At 37.7% G+C, this 26,874-nt stretch overlaps 3 protein-coding genes across 3 annotated transcripts; 2 read left to right on the top strand and 1 right to left on the bottom strand.

Moving 5' to 3' along the window:
- Positions 1-200: 200 nt before the first annotated feature.
- On the top strand, positions 201-7,156 carry LOC137000091 (uncharacterized). The gene is made up of 9 exons (XM_067355793.1): positions 201-1,439; positions 1,711-2,191; positions 2,463-2,943; positions 3,215-3,695; positions 3,967-4,447; positions 4,719-5,199; positions 5,471-5,951; positions 6,223-6,703; positions 6,975-7,156. The coding sequence occupies exons 7-8, from the start codon at positions 5,815-5,817 to the stop codon at positions 6,686-6,688; spliced, it is 603 nt and encodes a 200-aa protein (XP_067211894.1). The 5' UTR covers positions 201-1,439; positions 1,711-2,191; positions 2,463-2,943; positions 3,215-3,695; positions 3,967-4,447; positions 4,719-5,199; positions 5,471-5,814; the 3' UTR covers positions 6,689-6,703; positions 6,975-7,156.
- A 1,041-nt stretch (positions 7,157-8,197) lies between these two features.
- Positions 8,198-10,145, bottom strand: LOC137000209 (uncharacterized). The gene is made up of 3 exons (XM_067356169.1): positions 9,896-10,145; positions 9,493-9,641; positions 8,198-9,127 (listed from the first exon to the last, which is right to left on the bottom strand). Exons 1-3 carry the CDS (start codon positions 10,143-10,145, stop codon positions 8,198-8,200), a joined length of 1,329 nt encoding a protein of 442 aa, XP_067212270.1.
- A 13,514-nt stretch (positions 10,146-23,659) lies between these two features.
- On the top strand, positions 23,660-26,857 carry Taf5 (TATA-box binding protein associated factor 5). The gene is made up of 11 exons (XM_012373914.2): positions 23,660-23,872; positions 24,010-24,195; positions 24,304-24,506; positions 24,576-24,772; positions 24,877-25,081; positions 25,153-25,272; positions 25,346-25,491; positions 25,550-25,687; positions 25,913-26,106; positions 26,170-26,461; positions 26,529-26,857. The coding sequence occupies exons 1-11, from the start codon at positions 23,810-23,812 to the stop codon at positions 26,741-26,743; spliced, it is 1,959 nt and encodes a 652-aa protein (XP_012229337.1). The 5' UTR covers positions 23,660-23,809; the 3' UTR covers positions 26,744-26,857.
- The last annotated feature ends 17 nt before the right edge of the window (positions 26,858-26,874 follow it).

Genomic DNA, 26,874 nt, shown 5'->3' with positions numbered 1-26,874 from the left:
AATAATTTCAATTCTTCCAACTTACAATAAAGTTAAATTAAAGTTTTTACTGAATATTTACTAAAAAGTTAGTTTTTCCTCAATGTATAAGAATTTGATTAAAAATTATGGGAAATAAAGGAAAAAATTAATATGTACAATAATTTTATTTATAAAATACTAAGTTTAACATATTATTAATCTGAACTCGATTTTGTATTTTACAGATCAACTCCGCTCTTGTCCGTTGCGTATGATGGATGGCAACCGCTACGGCTATGGCTACGGCTGCGGCTACGGTTACGGCTACGGCTATGGCTACGGCAAGGGCTGCCGGCAACGGTTGCGGCTGCGGCTACGGCTGGTGCCTACGAATGCGGCTGCGGCTACGGTTGGGCTAGGCTACATAGCTACGGGCCACTCTATAATTCGTCGCTAATGCTGGACATTAGCGACTTATTGAAGAATGGCCCTGCGGCCACGCCTATGTCAATGATCAAGTTTGCGGACGCGTCTACGCCCACGCCGTCGCCAAAGCGCACGCCAGCCCCCAACGCCGTAGTCTACGCTAATGCTAAAACCTACGCCAACGCCAAAGCCTACGCCAACACCAACTCCTACGCCATCGTCAACGCCCACGCCCACGCTGACGCTAACGTCAACACCAACGCCAATAAAATATACGAGGCCTAACGAATCATCTTTCAGGTAATTGCATTTATTTATTAATAGGTATTTTAGTATCATAATAATATTTTTTTCCTTGAAAAGCAAATAATTTCAATTCTTTCAACTTACAATGAAGTTAAATTAAAGTTTTTACTGAATATTTACTAAAAAATTAGTTTTTTCTCAATGTATAAGAATTTGATTAAAAATTATGAGAAATAAAGAAAAAATTTAATATGTACAATAATTTTATTTATAAAATACTAAGTTTAACACATTATTAATCTGAACTCGATTTTGTATTTTACAGATCAACTTCGCTCTTGTCCGTTGCGTATGATGGATGGCAACCGCTACGGCTATGGCTACGGCTGCGGCTACGGTTACGGCTACGGCTATGGCTACGGCAAGGGCTGCCGGCAACGGTTGCGGCTGCGGCTACGGCTGGTGCCTACGAATGCGGCTGCGGCTACGGTTGGGCTAGGCTACATAGCTACGGGCCACTCTATAATTCGTCGCTAATGCTGGACATTAGCGACTTATTGAAGAATGGCCCTGCGGCCACGCCTATGTCAATGATCAAGTTTGCGGACGCGTCTACGCCCACGCCGTCGCCAAAGCGCACGCCAGCCCCCAACGCCGTAGTCTACGCTAATGCTAAAACCTACGCCAACGCCAAAGCCTACGCCAACACCAACTCCTACGCCATCGTCAACGCCCACGCCCACGCTGACGCTAACGTCAACACCAACGCCAATAAAATATACGAGGCCTAACGAATCATCTTTCAGGTAATTGCATTTATTTATTAATAGGTATTTTAGTATCATAATAATATTTTATTCCTTGAAAAGCAAATAATTTCAATTCTTTCAACTTACAATGAAGTTAAATTAAAGTTTTTACTGAATATTTACTAAAAAATTAGTTTTTTCTCAATGTATAAGAATTTGATTAAAAATTATGAGAAATAAAGAAAAAATTTAATATGTACAATAATTTTATTTATAAAATACTAAGTTTAACACATTATTAATCTGAACTCGATTTTGTATTTTACAGATCAACTCCGCTCTTGTCCGTTGCGTATGATGGATGGCAACCGCTACGGCTATGGCTACGGCTGCGGCTACGGTTACGGCTACGGCTATGGCTACGGCAAGGGCTGCCGGCAACGGTTGCGGCTGCGGCTACGGCTGGTGCCTACGAATGCGGCTGCGGCTACGGTTGGGCTAGGCTACATAGCTACGGGCCACTCTATAATTCGTCGCTAATGCTGGACATTAGCGACTTATTGAAGAATGGCCCTGCGGCCACGCCTATGTCAATGATCAAGTTTGCGGACGCGTCTACGCCCACGCCGTCGCCAAAGCGCACGCCAGCCCCCAACGCCGTAGTCTACGCTAATGCTAAAACCTACGCCAACGCCAAAGCCTACGCCAACACCAACTCCTACGCCATCGTCAACGCCCACGCCCACGCTGACGCTAACGTCAACACCAACGCCAATAAAATATACGAGGCCTAACGAATCATCTTTCAGGTAATTGCATTTATTTATTAATAGGTATTTTAGTATCATAATAATATTTTTTTCCTTGAAAAGCAAATAATTTCAATTCTTTCAACTTACAATGAAGTTAAATTAAAGTTTTTACTGAATATTTACTAAAAAATTAGTTTTTTCTCAATGTATAAGAATTTGATTAAAAATTATGGGAAATAAAGAAAAAATTTAATATGTACAATAATTTTATTTATAAAATACTAAGTTTAACACATTATTAATCTGAACTCGATTTTGTATTTTACAGATCAACTCCGCTCTTGTCCGTTGCGTATGATGGATGGCAACCGCTACGGCTATGGCTACGGCTGCGGCTACGGTTACGGCTACGGCTATGGCTACGGCAAGGGCTGCCGGCAACGGTTGCGGCTGCGGCTACGGCTGGTGCCTACGAATGCGGCTGCGGCTACGGTTGGGCTAGGCTACATAGCTACGGGCCACTCTATAATTCGTCGCTAATGCTGGACATTAGCGACTTATTGAAGAATGGCCCTGCGGCCACGCCTATGTCAATGATCAAGTTTGCGGACGCGTCTACGCCCACGCCGTCGCCAAAGCGCACGCCAGCCCCCAACGCCGTAGTCTACGCTAATGCTAAAACCTACGCCAACGCCAAAGCCTACGCCAACACCAACTCCTACGCCATCGTCAACGCCCACGCCCACGCTGACGCTAACGTCAACACCAACGCCAATAAAATATACGAGGCCTAACGAATCATCTTTCAGGTAATTGCATTTATTTATTAATAGGTATTTTAGTATCATAATAATATTTTTTTCCTTGAAAAGCAAATAATTTCAATTCTTTCAACTTACAATGAAGTTAAATTAAAGTTTTTACTGAATATTTACTAAAAAATTAGTTTTTTCTCAATGTATAAGAATTTGATTAAAAATTATGAGAAATAAAGAAAAAATTTAATATGTACAATAATTTTATTTATAAAATACTAAGTTTAACACATTATTAATCTGAACTCGATTTTGTATTTTACAGATCAACTCCGCTCTTGTCCGTTGCGTATGATGGATGGCAACCGCTACGGCTATGGCTACGGCTGCGGCTACGGTTACGGCTACGGCTATGGCTACGGCAAGGGCTGCCGGCAACGGTTGCGGCTGCGGCTACGGCTGGTGCCTACGAATGCGGCTGCGGCTACGGTTGGGCTAGGCTACATAGCTACGGGCCACTCTATAATTCGTCGCTAATGCTGGACATTAGCGACTTATTGAAGAATGGCCCTGCGGCCACGCCTATGTCAATGATCAAGTTTGCGGACGCGTCTACGCCCACGCCGTCGCCAAAGCGCACGCCAGCCCCCAACGCCGTAGTCTACGCTAATGCTAAAACCTACGCCAACGCCAAAGCCTACGCCAACACCAACTCCTACGCCATCGTCAACGCCCACGCCCACGCTGACGCTAACGTCAACACCAACGCCAATAAAATATACGAGGCCTAACGAATCATCTTTCAGGTAATTGCATTTATTTATTAATAGGTATTTTAGTATCATAATAATATTTTTTTCCTTGAAAAGCAAATAATTTCAATTCTTTCAACTTACAATGAAGTTAAATTAAAGTTTTTACTGAATATTTACTAAAAAATTAGTTTTTTCTCAATGTATAAGAATTTGATTAAAAATTATGGGAAATAAAGAAAAAATTTAATATGTACAATAATTTTATTTATAAAATACTAAGTTTAACACATTATTAATCTGAACTCGATTTTGTATTTTACAGATCAACTCCGCTCTTGTCCGTTGCGTATGATGGATGGCAACCGCTACGGCTATGGCTACGGCTGCGGCTACGGTTACGGCTACGGCTATGGCTACGGCAAGGGCTGCCGGCAACGGTTGCGGCTGCGGCTACGGCTGGTGCCTACGAATGCGGCTGCGGCTACGGTTGGGCTAGGCTACATAGCTACGGGCCACTCTATAATTCGTCGCTAATGCTGGACATTAGCGACTTATTGAAGAATGGCCCTGCGGCCACGCCTATGTCAATGATCAAGTTTGCGGACGCGTCTACGCCCACGCCGTCGCCAAAGCGCACGCCAGCCCCCAACGCCGTAGTCTACGCTAATGCTAAAACCTACGCCAACGCCAAAGCCTACGCCAACACCAACTCCTACGCCATCGTCAACGCCCACGCCCACGCTGACGCTAACGTCAACACCAACGCCAATAAAATATACGAGGCCTAACGAATCATCTTTCAGGTAATTGCATTTATTTATTAATAGGTATTTTAGTATCATAATAATATTTTTTTCCTTGAAAAGCAAATAATTTCAATTCTTTCAACTTACAATGAAGTTAAATTAAAGTTTTTACTGAATATTTACTAAAAAATTAGTTTTTTCTCAATGTATAAGAATTTGATTAAAAATTATGGGAAATAAAGAAAAAATTTAATATGTACAATAATTTTATTTATAAAATACTAAGTTTAACACATTATTAATCTGAACTCGATTTTGTATTTTACAGATCAACTCCGCTCTTGTCCGTTGCGTATGATGGATGGCAACCGCTACGGCTATGGCTACGGCTGCGGCTACGGTTACGGCTACGGCTATGGCTACGGCAAGGGCTGCCGGCAACGGTTGCGGCTGCGGCTACGGCTGGTGCCTACGAATGCGGCTGCGGCTACGGTTGGGCTAGGCTACATAGCTACGGGCCACTCTATAATTCGTCGCTAATGCTGGACATTAGCGACTTATTGAAGAATGGCCCTGCGGCCACGCCTATGTCAATGATCAAGTTTGCGGACGCGTCTACGCCCACGCCGTCGCCAAAGCGCACGCCAGCCCCCAACGCCGTAGTCTACGCTAATGCTAAAACCTACGCCAACGCCAAAGCCTACGCCAACACCAACTCCTACGCCATCGTCAACGCCCACGCCCACGCTGACGCTAACGTCAACACCAACGCCAATAAAATATACGAGGCCTAACGAATCATCTTTCAGGTAATTGCATTTATTTATTAATAGGTATTTTAGTATCATAATAATATTTTTTTCCTTGAAAAGCAAATAATTTCAATTCTTTCAACTTACAATGAAGTTAAATTAAAGTTTTTACTGAATATTTACTAAAAAATTAGTTTTTTCTCAATGTATAAGAATTTGATTAAAAATTATGGGAAATAAAGAAAAAATTTAATATGTACAATAATTTTATTTATAAAATACTAAGTTTAACACATTATTAATCTGAACTCGATTTTGTATTTTACAGATCAACTCCGCTCTTGTCCGTTGCGTATGATGGATGGCAACCGCTACGGCTATGGCTACGGCTGCGGCTACGGTTACGGCTACGGCTATGGCTACGGCAAGGGCTGCCGGCAACGGTTGCGGCTGCGGCTACGGCTGGTGCCTACGAATGCGGCTGCGGCTACGGTTGGGCTAGGCTACATAGCTACGGGCCACTCTATAATTCGTCGCTAATGCTGGACATTAGCGACTTATTGAAGAATGGCCCTGCGGCCACGCCTATGTCAATGATCAAGTTTGCGGACGCGTCTACGCCCACGCCGTCGCCAAAGCGCACGCCAGCCCCCAACGCCGTAGTCTACGCTAATGCTAAAACCTACGCCAACGCCAAAGCCTACGCCAACACCAACTCCTACGCCATCGTCAACGCCCACGCCCACGCTGACGCTAACGTCAACACCAACGCCAATAAAATATACGAGGCCTAACGAATCATCTTTCAGGTAATTGCATTTATTTATTAATAGGTATTTTAGTATCATAATAATATTTTTTTCCTTGAAAAGCAAATAATTTCAATTCTTTCAACTTACAATGAAGTTAAATTAAAGTTTTTACTGAATATTTACTAAAAAATTAGTTTTTTCTCAATGTATAAGAATTTGATTAAAAATTATGGGAAATAAAGAAAAAATTTAATATGTACAATAATTTTATTTATAAAATACTAAGTTTAACACATTATTAATCTGAACTCGATTTTGTATTTTACAGATCAACTCCGCTCTTGTCCGTTGCGTATGATGGATGGCAACCGCTACGGCTATGGCTACGGCTGCGGCTACGGTTACGGCTACGGCTATGGCTACGGCAAGGGCTGCCGGCAACGGTTGCGGCTGCGGCTACGGCTGGTGCCTACGAATGCGGCTGCGGCTACGGTTGGGCTAGGCTACATAGCTACGGGCCACTCTATAATTCGTCGCTAATGCTGGACATTAGCGACTTATTGAAGAATGGCCCTGCGGCCACGCCTATGTCAATGATCAAGTTTGCGGACGCGTCTACGCCCACGCCGTCGCCAAAGCGCACGCCAGCCCCCAACGCCGTAGTCTACGCTAATGCTAAAACCTACGCCAACGCCAAAGCCTACGCCAACACCAACTCCTACGCCATCGTCAACGCCCACGCCCACGCTGACGCTAACGTCAACACCAACGCCAATAAAATATACGAGGCCTAACGAATCATCTTTCAGGTAATTGCATTTATTTATTAATAGGTATTTTAGTATCATAATAATATTTTTTTCCTTGAAAAGCAAATAATTTCAATTCTTTCAACTTACAATGAAGTTAAATTAAAGTTTTTACTGAATATTTACTAAAAAATTAGTTTTTTCTCAATGTATAAGAATTTGATTAAAAATTATGGGAAATAAAGAAAAAATTTAATATGTACAATAATTTTATTTATAAAATACTAAGTTTAACACATTATTAATCTGAACTCGATTTTGTATTTTACAGATCAACTCCGCTCTTGTCCGTTGCGTATGATGGATGGCAACCGCTACGGCTATGGCTACGGCTGCGGCTACGGTTACGGCTACGGCTATGGCTACGGCAAGGGCTGCCGGCAACGGTTGCGGCTGCGGCTACGGCTGGTGCCTACGAATGCGGCTGCGGCTACGGTTGGGCTAGGCTACATAGCTACGGGCCACTCTATAATTTGTCGCTAATGCTGGACATTAGCGACTTATTGAAGAATGGCCCTGCGGCCACGCCTATGTCAATGATCAAGTTTGCGGACGCGTCTACGCCCACGCCGTCGCCAAAGCGCACGCCAGCCCCCAACGCCGTAGTCTACGCTAATGCTAAAACCTACGCCAACGCCAAAGCCTACGCCAACACCAACTCCTACGCCATCGTCAACGCCCACGCCCACGCTGACGCTAACATCAACACCAACGCCAATAAAATATACGAGGCCTAACGAATCATCTTTCAGGTAATTGCATTTATTTATTAATAGGTATTAATAGGTATTTTAGTATCATAATAATATTTTTTTCCTTGAAAAGCAAATAATTTTAATTCTTTCAACTTACAATGAAGTTAAATTAAAGTTTTTACTGAATATTTACTAAAAAATTAGTTTTTTCTCAATGTATAAAAATTTGATTAAAAATTATGGGAAATAAAGGAAAAATTGTCTTACATAACATGTAATTTGAGCACTGAGTCTCCGTGAGTTGTCAACTTCACGGAGTTGTCTTTTCTGGGTGTTTTTATCGTGGTTCTCTTTCCACTAAGACGGTTGTCGATCAAGACTAACCCTCGCGGCTCGTGTAAAGCACCGGCCTTCGGCCCCATACTTGGGGTTACGGTGTAAGTCGCCACCTATTCCCCCCCCCCCTCGTGCACGGCCAGCCGTCATGTCGAAACACCGGCGTGCTAACAAGACTGGCAAGATCCCGGATTTTTTATCGAGGTTTACTCCCCTATCCTGGTGTCGTGAATAACACGCCTAACGGGTCCAGGCATCCGGGGGTTTGGAATCAAAGTCCCCGTCTTTTACCAGCGATTGGGAATAGTCCTTACAGGAGTTGTTGGGTTCCTCACGGTTCCTCCAGCGGAGGGAACCGTGTACCTCTTGCCCCGAAGAGAGGTCTCAGCGGACCACCCTTCGGAGCCCACCGGGGTGAAAAAGAGAGAGGTCGCTAGGCTCTCCCATCTCCCACCCAGCATTATCACGGCGCGTTATTCACGCCTAGGCGCGGAGGGCATGGCCTTATCCGGCCACCTCCTTGGCCCCTCCTCCTCCTTCTCTGAGAGGAGGTCGTGCCTCCCTCCCCCCTTCTCTCCCGCTCAACCTTCTCCTTCCGAGACATTACCGTCTCACAGAAGGAGGAGACTGCCACCCAACTCTCCTCTCTCTCCAACATCCCTCTAACCAGGGAAGGAAGAGAGAGGTCTCCGCCCACCATTTCGACCAGGGCCCGACGCTCTACGGTCCACGCTGGGCACTCCTCCAGCGTGTGCTGCGCCGAGTCCCGGTTGGCCGCGCAATGGTAGCACCGCGTAGTGCGCTGCTTACCTATTCGGCACAGGTAGTCACCAAAGCAATCATACCCGGTGAAAACCTGCGCCAGGCAGAACGAAATTCCGCCTCCCCTCCTGCCTACCCACTTCTGTAGGCAGGGCTGGATAGTCTCGACGGTCTTCAGTTCCGGAAGACCCGGAGTATTGTGTTCGCCCAGTCGGTGTTTCCACTCTCTGAGCGCCCACCTCCGGGCCCTCGCCTTTTCCCTTTCCATTTTCTTGGGAATGATTTCCGGGGAAATGCCACTCCGTCCGACCTCAATCGCGCACCGATAAGCTTCGGCGCGCGAACTAGCGACTAGGTCGAACGGGAGCACCTTTGCCAGGGTCGTGGACGCCACGTACGACACCGTCCGATAACAACGGGCGACCCTGATGGCCATGCGCCGATCGGCCTTACGCACCAAGGCGCTGGCGCGTTTATTGGCCATCAGTCGTTTGCCCAAATCGGTGCCCCGTAAAGAAATACCAATCGGACGGTGTTCGTGTAAAGGTGCCGGACTTTGGCACCTGGATCGTCGAGATTGGGCAGGAGGCGACACAACGCTTTCGCCATCCTGGGAGGTCCACTCTGGGAGCTAGAGCATCGAAATGCTGTATGAACTCTTAGAGTCCATCCAGGGTAAAGCCCAGATATTTTATCTGGAACCCCACAGGGATTCGGGACCCTCCGACGTTAATGTATGTCGGAGGTGGTCTTCCTCCTGTCTTCTTGTAGAAGAACAGGGCTTCTTTTTTCTTGTAGAAGAACAGGGTTTTTGTCTTTTGAGGAGCCACTTCTAATCCTAGGCCCCGTATTACGCGCACTACGCTGGCCACGGCTGCGGTTGCTACAGCCGCGGCCTCTTTTCAATCCTCCCCCCGAGCCATGACAAGTGTGTCGTCGGCGTAACAGACGACGTCAAAGCCAGGGGGAAGGACCGCTCGAAGCACTACATCGTACCCGAAATTCCACAGCATCAGGCCCAAAACAGACCCCTGTGGAACCCCGCGGTACATCCTCCTCTCGCACACCGCGCCTGTTCCGTCCTTGTATGCGAACGTTCTGCCCCGGAGGTAGTCCCACAGGACTGCCCGGAGATACGGGAGCAGCTGAAGATGTTCAAATGCTGCCCCAGACAGTCCCAGGGGAGGGAGTTGAAGGCGTTCACAATATCCAACAATACCGCTAGTGCCACCTCCCCCCCCCTTCTCCACTACGGCCTCCGAGAAAAAACAGACGTGGCGTATTGCATCCAAAGTCGACCGTCCCTCCCGGAAGCCGTATTGTTTATCACTTGAAGTGGGACCATCCCGAGACAGGTGCTGAACGAGGCGTCCTACGATTACTCGCTCATAGAGCTTACCCGCCTCATCCAGCAAGCATATAGGCCGGTATGCGGAGGGTTGCTCCGGCGGCTTGCCATCTTTTTGGAGGAGAACCAGATTGGCTCTCCTCCACCGCGAGGAGAAGGCACCGGATCTGAGGCAGGCGGTGAACAGCCGCCCCATCCGATCGCCCAGCACCCTCGTCGCCAGGGCCCATGACCTGCCGGGAGTTCCGTCGGGTCTAGACGCCTTGGCCGCACCGCCAAGCCTGGCCCGCACTGCGGACATTTCCTCTGCCGAGACTGCCGGCTCCTCGGGCCACACCTCCCCAACCGTGGGGGGGAGGGATGATAGTTCCCCCTACTAGGAACAGTGTGTCCACAATATTCCCGAAAAATTCCGGTTTAAGTTTCTTTGCAGTCGGGGGCGCCCTTGGTTTCAACTTCTTGAGAACTATCTTGAAGAGACGTCCCCACGGATTCCCGGTCCAGGGTGGAAATAAGCTCCTTTCACACCCTGGCCTTCGCTGTTTCGATGGCGGCTCGGAGGGCGTTTTGCGCCGCACGAAACCTCTCCAAAGCTATAGTCGTTTCGGCGTGATCCCCTCTTCTGCGTGTTCGCAGGAATCTGCGCCTGGCGGCCGAGGAAAGACGCCTAAGCTCGGCGATCTCCCCGGTCCACCAGTGCATCGTCCTACTGGGGGACCATTTAGATCGTGGCATGGACGCGTCACACGCGTTTTCAACCATGCCCACGACCCTCATGGCTTCCTGATCCAAGTATACGGCCTGACCGGATGGCATCGGCTAGGATTCCGCCAAAACAACCGCCATCAGGACGTCCTCCTCCATCTTCCGAAGGACCCAGCCCCTTTTCGGGGTGCTACGCCGGCGACGGCCGAGCGTTACGGTTGAGGTGGTCGAGGCCTCGATCACGATATATCGATGATCGGAACCCGAGTCCAGGTCTTCTTCCACCCTCCAACCCGTAACCCCGCGTGCGGCCGACGGAGAAGTCTACGTGAGATCCACGATGGACTCCCCCCGGGTACGCACGCAGGTGCTCCTCGAGCCTGTGTTTAACAGACACAGGCCGAGTGCCGCCGCCCTATCTCCCCCCCTCCTGTCGGTTCGCGAAGAATTCCATAACATCGACCAGGTGTTGAAATCCCCCGCAACAATGGTGGGTCGGGAGAGGCATCTACGAATGCAGTCCCCAAGCCCTGACAGGAAGGTTTTAAAGGAGGGGAGCTTCCACCTCGGTAAGACGTAACACCCGAGGATAAAATAATCCTCCCACTCCACCGTTACGTAGCCCAGCCCGGCCCCAAACTTGGAGCTTGGGAAGAAGTTCGCGGTGGGCCGCCAGTAGATGGCGACCCCCTCACCCGTGGGATCCGTAAACCAATGGGGGTGGTCCTCCAGTAGAGCTCCGTGGCCACCCCCAATTCAAATCCACCCTCCGCCATGGTTTGTAGGAACAAATCCTGTGCCACGGCGGAGTGGTTCACATTCGCCTGGAGGATCCTTAAGGGTGGCACGGCCCTAGTCGGAATCTTCCAGTTGCTGATCACCTCTGACTCCTTAGCGGTCGGTGTTGGCTTGTGTTTGCCAACACCACGCCGTTCAAAGTCCCCCTTGGGCCTCTCCTCCTTCGGCTTAATCCAGGGGGTCTCATCCTCCTCTGAGGTCGCCTCCGCGATTGATTTTTGGGCGGGCGCGGGGGCCAATGCCACGCTCGATGTGCCCACCTCCTTGTTGTTTTCTGTGGGGGCGGACGCGGGGGCCAATGCCGCGTTCGGAACACCCACCACCACCATTACCGTTCCTGCGGGAGCTGACGCGGGGGCCAAGGCCGCGTCCGGGGTTCCCGCCTCCCCCACCTTTATTTTTTCTGCAGCTCCTAAAACATTGTAAGGGCCTCTCCTCGAGGATTAAGGCCCTTACTTTGGCCCAACCGACCTGGATGCGGCCCGTCTAGGGGGCCTAGGAGGCATCAGGCGACGGCAAAACAACATTGTGGTAAGTAATTTATCGTTAAAAACGTTATTTTTTAAAAATAATAGTGCAGGGACTGATTTAAAACACCAGTATTGTTTCAATCAAAGAGCTATTTTGATTAAAATAAAAGATAGAACTATGTATCCGTATTACACACAGAATGATCACAATATGATATAACAAAGCTTCAGAAGCATAAGTGAATAATACAATTATATTCCTTAATTTATTTCAAGTAAATTTGAGTTAAATTTAAATTTAAAAATTTAATTCTTTGTTTAGACGTGTGCATAAATAAACGAATATAAAGTTTAATGTGCGCAGTAATTATTTTATAAATATTAATTATTTCAAACACTAATCTGCATTTATTTTTTTATTTTACAGATCAACTTTGTGCGCGTAATCGGTGCTACAAAATATATTCGTTCCGTCGTATAGTATAACAAAATGCGCGTCGGGAGTGCCGTTAATGCCGAGAGTTATAGCGAATCTATAGATGAACGCATTTTTGCTGTATGACAAATATTGGGACACGATTTTTTTTGACTTTAGGCTTGGCTCGGGGGAGGGAAAGGTCGGTTTCAATCATAAAATCTCCACTACGGCAGGGCAATCTTCGGTTCTACGTGCAGCGCGCTAGTTGTACAGATAGCCGGACTGTCAAAGGTAGTCGAGGACGGCTACCGGAGTTAGTCAAACGCTACCGATTGCTTTTCAGATGTCTTGTATCTAGTCGGTTGATTGGATGACTAATCACCTCATCTTCTTCAAGCTTATCTTTGCCTTCTGTTTTGAGAGAATCGTGCCCCAATTGGTAAATGTGGTCGTCTGAAACGCGGACGGAATTCGCGCGTAACGTCACAGCTTGGACAATTCGGTTCGATTCGCCTGTGATGTCGGGAGTGCCGTTTTAAGTATCGCGCGATTTTCGTATTCAGGTACGCATGCGAGCAATGCATGCGCCGCGAACGCGTGAGATTCAATGTGAGTGCTTCGAAGGACCACTGAGAGGAGGAGGAGGCTCAGGAGGAGCATCGGGCGCCGGCGGAGCAACTTTACGGTAAGCAATAATTCATTTATTTGTTGAAAATATTGTACACACATTAAAATATTTGAAAGACAAAAAATTCACATTAGTTAATATTTATCATTATTAGAATTTATTCGCATATTTTTTTACTTTTTATTTAAATAATTAAACTTTTTTAATAATTCTTTTATTACATATTTGCTTAGAAAACGAATTAAAAGTTCGATGTACTCAATATTTTTTATGATTTCACAAATATTTCATATTGTGAACGCTGCTATAATTTTGATTTATTTCGTGTTTTACAGATCAACTATGCAGATCAACAGAACGACAACTCCGCTGCTGCGCATCGATCGGTGAGTTAGTTTAATTTGTCTTTTATTATTAAGATAATGGATCAAATAATGGTGTAAAAATATATAAACGCGAGACACTTTGCAGGTCGTATAATTTTTATTGCCTTATAGTAGTTATATCAAAGTTTTATTCTCTTGTATTTTTTAAAAGTATTTTGAGTTGTACGTGCATTTGTTTTTAAAAGAACGAAGTACTTATTTTTTTAGTTTTAATTTATATTAAATTTAATTATGTGTTACTAATACATTAAAAAAAAGCAAAGTGTTTCTAATTTTGATTTTGATTGAGCCCGAAGTTGAAGCAACTTTCATCAGTCTAATAGCCCTTTGAATCCATATATATTAAATATTAATCATATAATATTAAAAATATAATCATACACCAGAATACTTTGAATAAAATTATAAAAGGTACACTATTTCTTCGATTTATTATCTTAAAATGGATAGGCTAGGACTTAGATGCGTTGATGAATATTTAATCCTGGAATATTTCCTAAATGTATTTCATGATTGACAGATCAGAACAAAATATATTGAATTATTCAGAGAGTTTGTAGAATTTTTTGATGACAGAATTGAAAACAATTTTTATATGTTTATATATCTTTATTTAATAATGTATGCACAAGTTGTTAAAGATGGCCAAAAGTTGTCGAAAACAATGGTGCATATATTACTGAACAAAGATGACTCTAAACATATAAAAATAGTTTTCAATTTTATTATAAAAATTATTACAAATTTTTTAAATAACCTAATATATTTTTATTCTAAATAATGTACTTATGTTTATATATTTATATATGTTTATATATTTATTTATATTTTTTTTATATAAGAAAAAATAGAAGAAAAAAAATATTTAAAAAAAAAGATTATACATAAAATAAAAGATAAAACTTGTTAATACATAGAAAAAAAGTATTTGCTGCCGCAGTAAATTTTATATAAGCTATCGTAGCAAAATTTCTTACAGTTGATTATTATTTGAACAGCAAAGAGATTTGTTATAGATAATAATTTTATTTACCGAAATTAGTTTTTAAATCTGCAAATTATATTGCTAATATATAATAAGAAATTTATTTTTATCTTATTATCAAAGTTTGTATTAATGGCGACAATTCATTGCAATAGTAAAATAAATTTATTAAAAATTAATTATTTTGTTGTAACAGCGAATTTTAACTTGTTTTCTCATCTCAAAATTTGTCGATTTTTTGAACAAACCAGATTTGTTGCATATTGAATAATCTGTAAAAGTAGTTACAATAGTGAAATTTTATCGCTAACATATTTAACATGCACTAGCAACGATTATTTTATTGCGATAGCAAAATTCCTTTTCTGTGTGTAAATGTGTACTTTTATTTCTTCCTTCCCTACGGTAAGTGGTTTATTTTTTTATATCTTTCCAGGATTAAATATTATAAATTGGCGTTGAAAAGCAAAAGTAAGAAAATTTTTAAATACATATGTACCACAAATGTATCACAAATGTAAATTAAAAATGAAAAAGAAAATTCTTTTACACAAACGTAAATATATTAATGAATTATGATATATTTGAAATAATTTATTTAATAAAAAAGGAGTGCATGTTTTATTAACAATTTATTTACAATTTTGAAATATATATTTATTCTTGCTATACGTCAATTTCTTCGCAATCTTTCCTAGCCTACCCATGCATCCGTGGTCCTATGGCTTAACACTAAAACTACCAAAGCGGTCAAAATGACAGGTTTATTCTTTTTAGAATAATTATTTAAATTTATAATGTATTTGTTGAGATTTTTTTCTGTGACTTGTTGCATTGTGTTAAATAATTTAATTAATTAATGTACTTTTTCTCTTTATCACTTTTTATAAAAAAAGAAAAAAGAAATAGAAGTTGGTATATGTTAATCGTCGGTAGTTCCAGTGTTGATCCCATGGTTGAGCATGGACTTTCGAAATTCGTGGTCCCATTGATGATGGTCGAGCACGGATCTCGAAACATTGATATGATCGAACATTGAACAATGGTCGACTATCAATACAAATTTCGGACGCAACTAGCGAAAACTGAGCTGAGCTCTGCGCTAGAGTCCTGCGAGAAACATCGAGACAATCGCTCTCGGATTTTCGATGCAAATAGCGGTAACTGAGCTGAGCTCTGCGCTAAGCATCACTCGAAAAACGCCGAGGTCGTTATCCTCGGAATTCTCTCAAGTGAGAGATGTCATTTGCGTACACGAAAATGCGTATAACGTGATATTAAATCGATACTTATAAATTAAATCGTTAATCGTTAAATCATTACCTCTATCCGCGTTTCTCGGTTTATTTGATTTACACGAGTTTTCAGATATCTACATCCTTTTATTAGGTAGGATTTTCTATTAGATAGAATTGTTTTATTAGGTAGGATTTTTTGTTAGGCAGGATTAAACAATTTTGTATAAATTTTGTATTTTTTTTATTTCTGTGCATCGATAAATATTGAAACTTCTGCTTTGACAGTGAGTTTGTAGTTTATTGATGACAAAAATAATGATAAAACTTCGGGTGGGCAAACAGCAAGATTCTCTTTCGAAAAACGAAAGATGTTTCTTGCGCAAATAAAGCATTATATTGAAAGTAAGGCGTTTAGATGTTTAAATATATAGAAAATAACTTTCACGATAGGAAAGTTTTCTACAGTTTTATAAGATACTTTGCTCTTTTCAAATAAAATTTTTTAAATTTTCCATAAATCTTTTAAACGTTTAAACGTCTTTATTGACATCTTGATAGCAAATAAACTATTATATTAATTTTTATAATTGATATATCGAGTTCAAAGGAATGATGAGGGTACATCTTCCTTTTATTTAATATTATTTCTGTTTTATGTTATTTTGTGTATTATTTCGGTGAAAAATTAAGAGGGCAATATATATAAGAAAATATATAAAAAGGTAATATAAAACAAATTATTGTTAATTCTATTTTAAATTATTTTGTTATATATTGTTACATATATTTTCCTCTATTCATTTTTCGATAAAAAAATGTTTCGTTTATTTGGAAATTTTATTTGTATTCTTTTGCGATTATCTACTTATCACTTAAGAGATATGAATGTTTTTTTCAATTTCTTACATAATTGCGATTACCGTTGTAGTCGATCTCTTATATGTAAAACGATGCAAATGGAATCTTCAATAAATGTACAATATGAATATAAATGTACAAAATAAAATTTCCAATTCGACAATATTCACATTTATTTGTTTTAGGTTATCAAACAATGATATATTATGACAATGAAAAATGAAGAATAGTTTCCTAAAACAAAATAAATATTTTTTAGATTTTTATTAAACGCTTTTATTTTTTAGGTGTAATTTGTCAGGTATGATTTTTCAGACTTTTATTTAATGTTTCTTTATCTTTTATATTTATATATTTGATATGTATATGTATATCTGGTTAATGCTTTTAAGAAAGTTTTTTAACATGCTGTTTGATGTAGCGTCATAAAAATTTTAATTTTTTATCTATAATTATTTTCAGATTTTAACTTAATATTTTAATTTTTCAGATTTTAATTAAGTTTTTATTTTTTAGGTGTGATTTTGCAGGTATAATTTTTATTTTTATTTAATGTTTCTTTATCTTTTACACACATTAAAATATATAATTTTGTAATACATATAATTGTTATATTGAATTAACCAGTTGAGTGGTAATGTATCATATATGTACATTTCTAAATAACTTCACTAATTTTCAACAGATTTACATAAAAGTTGATATCCTAAGGTTTTTTGGACTGCTGAACTCGAATCTATTGTCAAAATTGTAAAATTTAAAATGGCGGATCCAATATGGCGACTGTTAATTGTTAAAACGACTAAAATATTAGAGTTAGGTGAAATATTTATTTGTAGAGCTTTTTATGAGCTTCATTTTTTGTTTGACAACTTTTTTCGTACAATGAATATTTTCTGAAACAATTAACAAAAACAGTTTTATTTTTTAACCTTTGAGGGGGGCTAGGGGGCGGAGGGGGCATTTGCGCCAAAAATCCATTTGGAAATATTATTTACTAGATAAAATAAGTATTTAGATAAAATAAGTATTTAGGCTGAATATAAGCCAAATCGGAGGTGATAGCTTTTCGGAAGTCTTCCCCCCTTTTTTGATCCATCTCCACTTTTAACTGGAAAGTCGTAGTAAACATTTTCAAAAATCATTGTTCTTGTCTTGAAACGCCCTTTCAAATAATCCCTACTCGATCCATAGTGCCATTTAACATTTTAGACCCCTATTCTGCTCCCCGCCCCCAGGGGGTAGGGGGGGGAATCCACACCCATTCCGAAAAGTTGCTTTTTCGAAAACTTTGAACCCATGTTTCACCGTTTTCCGATATTCTAACTTTTGACACAAATCTTTCGGAAAAGTCTACCACTCAACTGGTTAACATTTATCTTATGACGATGTTGGATAAACAAATATGGGAAATATTTGCCGAATCGATAACAATTGGTAAGTGTATTACCAGAAAACAAATATATGTATTTGTGTACAAATTAATTAAATATATCGAGCTGTTTGTGTGTTATCATTGGTTTGGCTCTGTATTTCTTGTACGGCGTATGACATAGTAATAACCGAGAAAGGAAGTTATCATCGAAATCTACTGACAAAGAAAATGGCGAAAAAAAATTTCTAATGGCAAAGCATGGGGAAATGGTGACGTTTCTCATTACACGTGATAAACTAAGAAATGGTTATAATAATGTGTATTTAGTGCTCTAACATTCTTGCGTTGTATAGTTAAATATATTTTATACATTTATAAATAAAATTTTATTAACTATATACTATTATTTTATACTATATCTTTATCATTTATCTATTTTATACTATCGCTTTAGCATTTATTTTATACTGTATACTATATCAATACAAAACAAATTAAAAACTGAACTATGTTTTCTCTTCCTCTCATTGTTAAAATTTTATAATAATACGATATATTGGCAAAAATTTGATTAATTATTATGAAAGAAACAACTCGAAAATATGATTGCACGTTCGGGATTCACGATAACAATCAACGATAGCAAAGAGAAATAAAAAGTCGTATAGTTAATTTTGTACGTCGTCTGTGTCGCGTTTATACTACGCCTAAACTACTTGAATACGCTTTCTATGTTTTATGCATAAAAATGAAATGTATTCATTAATATATTCGCGTTTTACAGCATTGACAGCACTTTTTTATGTCATATCATAACATTAAAATATAAATAAATATGTAAACTTTCATAAATAAATTATTATCACAATTTTTGCAGCGTTATTTTAAACTCGTTAGCCTTGTCTAAGATGAGAATTGATTTTATTCCATTAAAATACCGCATTTTAATACATTTACGACGTTTTACGTTGTCTTATATTTTTATATAAATAAATATATAAGTTAAAATTAAAAATAAATATCCTCGAAATAAAATGTTTAAAAAAGAAATACTGTTTTGTATGTGTATGAATACCGACTTTCCACACAATAAATCTCGATGAAATAAATTTTGCAAAATACACGGTTTAACGAGTCATTTATATACAAATTTATAACTATCAAAATTAATTTTTTATAATTTTTATCCTTTATTACCTCAATTCAATTTTAATTAAATATAAATCAATATTCACAAAGAAATAAATATTCAAGCATCAAGTATCTATCTATTTATCATAAAAGAAGGAATTTTGCGCAATTGATTTACTTCAAATAGGTAATAGAAAATGGAAAATACAAATTATATATCTCAATAAATAAGAATTGTGTAACAAATTTCGCATTGTACATCGATTAAATTGCGTATTTCGAAAGATTTATTTAATCGAAATTTATTGCGTTGGCAGCCGTTTTCACGCAAAGCGACGTGTTTCGTGACATTTCTATTGCGTGAGCATTTATTAATTTAATTTTTATTCATATATTTATTTATTTGTGTTACAATACGAAATAGAAAAACGCTCAAAAAGCTTTAAAACGTGGAATTTTAATCAAGTAAAATTAATTTTTATATTGGATTACGTTGACAAATCTACAGATAAAAATTTTAAAAATACAATAGAAGGCAAAAAATAAAATAGTAAATTATTTATCAAAATTAAAACTCTGAACGCCAAGGAATATCTTATAATGTGGAAAATATACAGGGTGAGGCAAAAGTATGGAAACCCCCGAATAAGTTTTGAGAAAGGCATTTTACGAAAAAATGTTAAATACAAAAGTTTTAGGAAATTTCTCTGGCTTTTCAATGGTGATCTTGGATTTGACCTTGACCGTGACCTTGAAGGTCATTTGAAGGTCAGAGTAATTTTTTTAAATGGAAACCCCTATTTTTTATTCCAAAATCTAATAGCTGGTGTCAAGAGCTTTTTAAAACACTATAATGAAGTTATTTTTCATTAAGTACTTTTCGAGTTATGAGGCTTGTAAATTACAGTATTTTGACATAAAATACAAAATATCTTGTAAAACATTCAATTTTTGGGAATTTTACCTTAATACTTTTATGCATAAAATAATGAGACGAATCAATTGGTATAAAGAAAACACATTGGTTTTAAAAAAAAGTATGCAGTTGCATGTTGCAAACTACATATTTTTTCTTGAAAGCAACTATGTGTTTTCTTTATACCAATTGATTTGTCTCATTATTTTATGCATAAAAGTATTAAGGTAAAATTTTCAAAAATTGAATGTTTTACAAGATATTTTGTATTTTATGTCAAAATACTGTAATTTACAAGCCTCATAACTCGAAAAGTACTTAATGAAAAATAACTTCATTATAGTGTTTTGAAAAGCTCTTGACACCAGCTATTAGATTTTGGAATAAAAAATAGGGGTTTCCATTTAAAAAAATTACTCTGACCTTCAAATGACCTTCAAGGTCACGGTCAAGGTCAAATCCAAGGTCACCATTGAAAAGCCAGAAAAATTTGTGTTACAATACGAAATAGAAAAACGCTCAAAAAGCTTTAAAACGTGGAATTTTAATCAAGTAAAATTAATTTTTATGTTGGATTACGTTGACAAATCTACAGATAAAAATTTTAAAAATACAATAGAAGGCATTTCCTAAAACTTTTGTATTTAACATTTTTTCGTAAAATGCCTTCCTCAAAACTTATTCGGGGGTTTCCATACTTTTGCCTCACCTTGTATATCATATTAGGAATTTCTTTCACTCACGGCAAGGGAAGGTTTGATGGGGTTGTTTACATACGCTCTGTAGCCTACGTGCTCTATGTCCTCTCTCCCTCACTTCTACGCTTTCTCTCTCGCACGCATTATCGGCACGCACATTCCTTTCCCCTACTCCTAAATCACACTTGAATCCTTCGACACGACCAGCGATGCCAATTCGAGCTCGCTGGTACCATGGGTACCGTAGTGGAGGGGATACCCACACCAGAGAGAAAACTGAGTGGACATGCCCGCATTTTACGTGTTTCCGTGGGTTAGCGCCTCTATGTGCACAGAACGTGCACATTGAACTACGTAGCCAATGTTCACAAATCCCGTAGGCAATGTCCACGATCTTTTGGGTCTTTTCCGTGCTACGTCCACGACTTTTTGGTTCCGATATGTGCTATATCTACAAAGTGTCGGTAATGCATAATTGTAAAACATGATTATGTATATCAATCAGATTTGAAATATAAATACGCACGTATTGTAAATACATGTATTGTAGCATTTATTTTTGCATTTACAGTTTATTTAGCAAAAGATCAGTTATTTTCAATAAACTGTAACTTGAAAATGTACATTTAAATTATTTTAATAAATTACTTCTATAATTTTGTGTGTGTGTGTGTGTGTGTGTGTGTGTGTGTGTGTGTATGTGCGCGCGCGCGCAAGCAAGTGTGCAAATTGTGTACCGCACAAAGTTTCATTTAATAATTAAGTTTTAAAATTTAATTCTATATTCTGAACACTACACATACACACAATTTTGTATGCTTGTTCTGGAAGACTTTAATTTCTTCTAAAACAAATATTGTATATCAATTAAAAAAAACCGTGTCATAAAACTTGAAACTATATTGGTCGGATCGAATACTTGTTTATTTTTTAAAATATGACTGCCCTAAAAATTGCCCTTTTTAAAAATTGTGTATTTACCAATCTTTTATAAATCAGATATTGTCAAAAATTATTTTAAGAATATCTTATTTATAAAAGATTGGTAAATAAAAATATGCAACCAAAATGAATGAAATAATGAGACAACAAAGGACTTTTTGAAATTTTTTAATTTGGAAATACATAATTTACAGTTCAATATAACAGAATCGTAAAAAAAATTTGAAACATTGTGGTTTATAATTACAGAAAAACAGGTCATAACAATTCTTTACACGTTTTCACGTCACAAAATTATTTGCTCACGCTACGAACCGACTAAAACAAATGCAGTCTACAAACTTTGATGGGTATTTGATTCTGATTGTTGCTTAAGATAGTCAGTATAACATAGAAAGGCATTTAGTAAGCATCGATTTCCATTTATACCTTCTTGTTTCAATAAATCATTAGCGTTAGCGTTAGCTTTAACGTTAGCGTTTACGTTAGCGTTAGCGTTTACGTTAGCGTTACCGTTAGCGTTAGCGTTTACATTAGCGTTAGCGTTAGCGTTACCGTTAGCGTTAGCGTTACCGTTAGCGTTAGCGTTAACGTTAGCGTTAGCGTTAGCGTTTACATTAGCGTTAGCGTTAACGTTAGCGTTAACGTTTACATTAGCGTTAGCGTTAGCGTTATTGTTAACGTTAGCGTTATCGTTAGCGTTAGCGTTAGCGTTAACGTTAGCGTTTACATTAGCGTTAGCGTTATTGTTAGCGTTAACGTTAACGTTAGCGTTAACGCTAACAATATCGTTAACGCTAATGTAAACGCTAACGTTAACGCTAACGCTAACGCTAATGTAAACGCTAGCGCTAACGCTAACGCTAACGTTAACGGTAGCGCTAACGCTAACAATAACGCTAACGTAAACGCTAATGCTAACGCTAACGCTAACGTAAATGCTAACGCTAAAGCTAACGCTAACGCTAATGATTTATTGAAACGAGAAGTTATAAATGGAAATTGATGCTTACTGAATGCTTTTCTATGTTATACTGACTATCTTAAGCAACAATCAGAAACAAATACCCATTGAAGTTTGTAGACTGCATTTGTTTTAGTCGGTTCGTAGCGTGAGCGAATAATTTTGTGACGTGAAAACGTGTAAAGAATTGTTATGATCTGTTTTTCTGTAATTATAAACCACAATGTTTCAAATTTTTTTAACGATTCTGTTATATTGAACTGTAAATTATGTATTTCCAAATTAAAAAATTTTAAAAAGTCCTTTGTTGTCTCATTATTTCATTTATTTTTGTTGCATATTTTTATTTACCAATCTTTTATAAATAAAATATTCTTAAAATAATTTTTGACAATATCTGATTTATAAAGGATTGGTAAATACACAATTTTTAAAAAAAGCAATTTTTAGGGTAGTCATATTTTAAAAAATAAACAAGTATTCGATCCGACCAATATAGTTTCAAGTTTTATGACACGGTTCTTTTCAATTGATATACAATATTTGTTTTAGAAGAAATTAAAGTCTTCCAGAACAAGCATACAAAATTGTGTGTATGTGTAGTGTTAAGAATATAGAATTAAATTTTAAAACTTAATTGTTAAATGAAACTTTGTGTGGTGCACAATTTGCACACTTGCTTGCGACGATTCATGACTATAGTCCTCTCAAATTATAGACGAAAAGATTGTTTTTACTGTCTAGCTTGCATTCGTGTTTAATATACGAGTGTTTTTGCATCTATTATAGTTTACGTGTAAACGCCCAACCCTGGCTTTTAATATTTAAAATAAGTTATTGGTCATTACTGTATGAAATATCTATAAGAGTTTATCATTTTTTTAAATATTAACAAAAATGCAATACTTTATTTACACACACGCACGCACACACACACAAAATTATAAAAGTAATTTATTAAAATAATTTAAATGTACATTTTCAAATTACACAGATTATTGAAAATAACTGATCTTTTGCTAAATAAACTGTAAATGCAAAAGTAAATACTACAATACATGTATTTACAATACGTGTGTATTATTTCAAATCTGATTGATATACATAATCATGTTTTACAAGTATGCATTATCGACACTTTGTAGATATAGCACATATCGGAACCAAAAAGTCGTGGACGTAGCACGGAAAAGACCCAAAAGATCGTGGACATTACCTACGGGATTCTTGGACATTGGCTACGTAGTTCAATGTGCACGTTTTGTGCATATAGAGGCGCTAGCCCACAGAACACGTAAAATGCGGACATGTCCACTCTCAGTCTTCTCTCTATATATTTGTATGCATGTGTTGATATTGTGATATGTATCGTACAGTATAAAGTTTTTTATACTTTACTTTATAGAAATTGTAACAGAAATTGTGCATTGTTAACAATAACAATTATACAAATATGGATAACGATAAAAACACCATGCTTGCTGTTTTACAGCTTTTGAAAAAATATAATTTGAAGGTAAGTTATGAAATATTCTTTAGCTCTTAGCATTCTAACCTAAGTTTACAAATGTTATTTGTCAAATATAATAAGTAGATTATTGCAAATAATTAAAGATAATGTTATTAACGTAATTTGCTCTTTTATTTTTGCAGGGGACCGAAGAATTATTTAGAAAGGAAGCTAATCTCACAGATATTTCAATTGATGAGACTCATCAAACAGATTCTGACGTAACTAGTGTTCTTTCTGCTTATAAAAGTGAAGGAGACCCTGCACAGTATGAGAAAGCATACAGTGAATTAAAAAAATTTGTAGAAGGAGCTTTGGATATATATAAAGTAAGTTAAAATTATAATATTTGGTGAAAATGTTTATAATTTTCACAATATTATGAACTTATAATTTTATGTTACTTTATAATAATATTTGTCATTAATTTCTTACAGCATGAATTGGGGACTATATTATATCCAGTTCTGGTGCATATGTATCTAGAATTAGTTTATAATAACCATTCAGAAGAAGCAAAACAACTTATGGAAAAGTTCAGTGGAAATTTAGAAGAATATTACCAAGATGACTTGAAAAAATTATCCAATGTAACAAAACGGGAACAAATGGCGGGGAATGAATTAACTGACACTTTCAAGTAAGCAACAATATGTGTGACTTGAACCAGTAATATAGTTCACTTGTTTTATTCAATCTTTATTTATAGATCTAATCAGTTTATAATTAGAATGTCAAGGGACACTCTTTCCATACTGAAACGACATTTACAAGAAAAGAAGCATAGTGTTTTATTAAATATCATACAGGAACATCTTTATTTTGACATGTATGAGGGTGTTGCTCGTAACAAACAACAGATTGATGCAACATCAGGAGCTATGGTAGGCGAAGCTACTAGACAAGGTAAAAATATCTTTTTACTTTTACAAGTACTTTTATTTTTACAAAAACTATTGTAAATTTTGTGCTTTATAGAAAAGATGTTTATTAATAAAATTGTTGTATAGATAACAAAACCAAAGTTTATTATGGACTTCTAAAGGAACCAGATATTCAGTGTGTACCACCGGCTGAGGAAGAAGAGGATGATACAGGTGGCGGAGATGGAGATAAACCGAAGAAGAAAAAGACTAAAAAAGATCCTTTGTTTTCAAAAAAGACTAAATCAGATCCAAATGCACCACCTGTAGGCAGGATGCCTTTGCCTAACTTGTAAGATAAATACATCTTACTAATACATTATTTATTTTAATTTTTATACAAATTACATTTTTATAATTTAGAAAAGATGCAGATAAATTGGAAAAAGTTAAAGCATTGAGAGAAGCAACAAAAAGAGTTATTGTAGGACCTGATACCCTACCATCTATATGTTTTTATACATTATTGAATACAATTCATACGTAAGTATAAATAATAAGCTTTCTTTTCAATATCTATTTTCAAGTATATCTGTTATACATTATTAATGTTTAGTGTAACAGCGGCAGAAGTAGCGGAAGATTCGAGTTTATTAGCTATCGGATTCAGTGACTCTGGCATAAAGATATGGAGCTTGGTTCCACAGAAACTAAGATTAATGAAAACGGGCGAACAATTAGCGGATATTGAAAGGGAAGCAGGTAATATATAAAATTTAGAATTTCCTTAACTTATTTTACATTGTGAAAAATTTTATAGATGATGTGTTGGTCAGAATGATGGATGACCGAACGTCGGAAACTGCAAGAAGTCTATATGGGCATAGTGGGCCAATTTATAGTCTTTCATTCAGTCCAGATAGAAATCTATTGCTTTCATCATCAGAGGATACAACAAGTACGTATTGCAATTAAAATTTACATTATAATTAATATTTGTTTTATTTTAAAGACATAAAAAGTTGTAATTTTAATAGACATGAAAAATACTTTTCTTAATATCTAATCTAATCTGTATAAAGGAATGATAAATAAAAATTGCATTTATTAATAATCAGAAAATTTTACTTGTGTATAACTAATTGTAAAAAAAGTAATATTACGATTTATAATAATTTTTCAGTACGCTTATGGTCACTTCATACATGGACATGTGTTGTCTGCTACAAAGGCCATTTATTTCCCGTATGGCATGTAAGATTCTCATCGCATGGCTATTATTTTGCAAGTGCTTCAAGTGATAAAACTGCTAGATTATGGGCAACCGATGTTCATCAACCATTACGAATATTTGCTGGGCATTATGCAGATGTTGATGTAAGTTAAAATTAAAAATAATGTATTATTATTTAAATTAATCAATTATTATTCTTTTTATAGATAATCCAGTTTCATCCAAATTCGAATTATGTTGCAACTGGTTCAAGTGACATGACTGTGAGATTATGGGATTGTGTGTCTGGTAGTCAAGTTCGATTAATGACTGGACACAAAGGATCAATCTTTTCTTTAGCTTTTTCAACCGAAGGACGATTTTTAGCTTCGGCTGGTGCTGATCACCGTGTACTTGTATGGGATTTGGCACATGGTCATCTTGTTGCAGCTTTGTCGGGCCATACAGGCAATATTCATTGCCTATCGTTTAGTCGAGATGGCAATATTCTAGTCTCTGGTATTTGCTTCATCTATTAATTTGTATAGATTGAACAAAACAGATATCAATAATATAATTTTTTCAGGATCCTTGGATTATACATTGAAATTATGGGACTTTACAAAATTAGCGGAGGAAATGAGTTTAGAAGACGTTAACGTTTCACATAATCCAGATGTAAAAACTAATGCAGAATCTTATCTACTGCGTACCTTTGCTACAAAAAATACATCTGTCTTAGCGTTACATTTTTCACGTAGAAATTTATTGTTAGGTATTGGTATGTTCGATTCAACATGATTCATGATATCTCTCTTGTATCGTTTTTCATTCATCATTTCATATATATGGAATATATTAATCATAGTTGTATCATAAGAATCATGAATAAATATTTTGCATTTATTATTTTAATATATTATTGCTATTAT

This window comes from Linepithema humile, chromosome 5, assembly GCF_040581485.1.
Source record: "Linepithema humile isolate Giens D197 chromosome 5, Lhum_UNIL_v1.0, whole genome shotgun sequence".
NCBI lineage: Eukaryota > Metazoa > Arthropoda > Insecta > Hymenoptera > Formicidae > Linepithema > Linepithema humile.
Note: the sequence above shows the minus strand (reverse complement) of the source record. Positions and strands in the feature narration are given on the sequence as shown.

What these genes read in the sequence shown, in the direction of transcription:
- LOC137000091 (XM_067355793.1), top strand. Translation starts at nt 5,815, where the DNA reads ATGCTAAAACCTACGCCAACGCCAAAGCCTACGCCAACACCAACTCCT. An exon ending in CCTAACGAATCATCTTTCAG is followed by an intron (nt 5,952 to 6,222) that starts GTAATTGCATTT and finishes TGTATTTTACAG; the next exon opens with ATCAACTCCGCTCTTGTCCG.
- LOC137000209 (XM_067356169.1), bottom strand. Translation starts at nt 10,145, where the DNA reads ATGTCCGCAGTGCGGGCCAGGCTTGGCGGTGCGGCCAAGGCGTCTAGA. An exon ending in ATGCTTGCTGGATGAGGCGG is followed by an intron (nt 9,642 to 9,895) that starts GTAAGCTCTATG and finishes GAACATCTTCAG; the next exon opens with CTGCTCCCGTATCTCCGGGC. An exon ending in CTGATGCTGTGGAATTTCGG is followed by an intron (nt 9,128 to 9,492) that starts GTACGATGTAGT and finishes TCGATGCTCTAG; the next exon opens with CTCCCAGAGTGGACCTCCCA.
- Taf5 (XM_012373914.2), top strand. Translation starts at nt 23,810, where the DNA reads ATGGATAACGATAAAAACACCATGCTTGCTGTTTTACAGCTTTTGAAA. An exon ending in GAGCTTTGGATATATATAAA is followed by an intron (nt 24,196 to 24,303) that starts GTAAGTTAAAAT and finishes AATTTCTTACAG; the next exon opens with CATGAATTGGGGACTATATT. An exon ending in GAATTAACTGACACTTTCAA is followed by an intron (nt 24,507 to 24,575) that starts GTAAGCAACAAT and finishes CTTTATTTATAG; the next exon opens with ATCTAATCAGTTTATAATTA.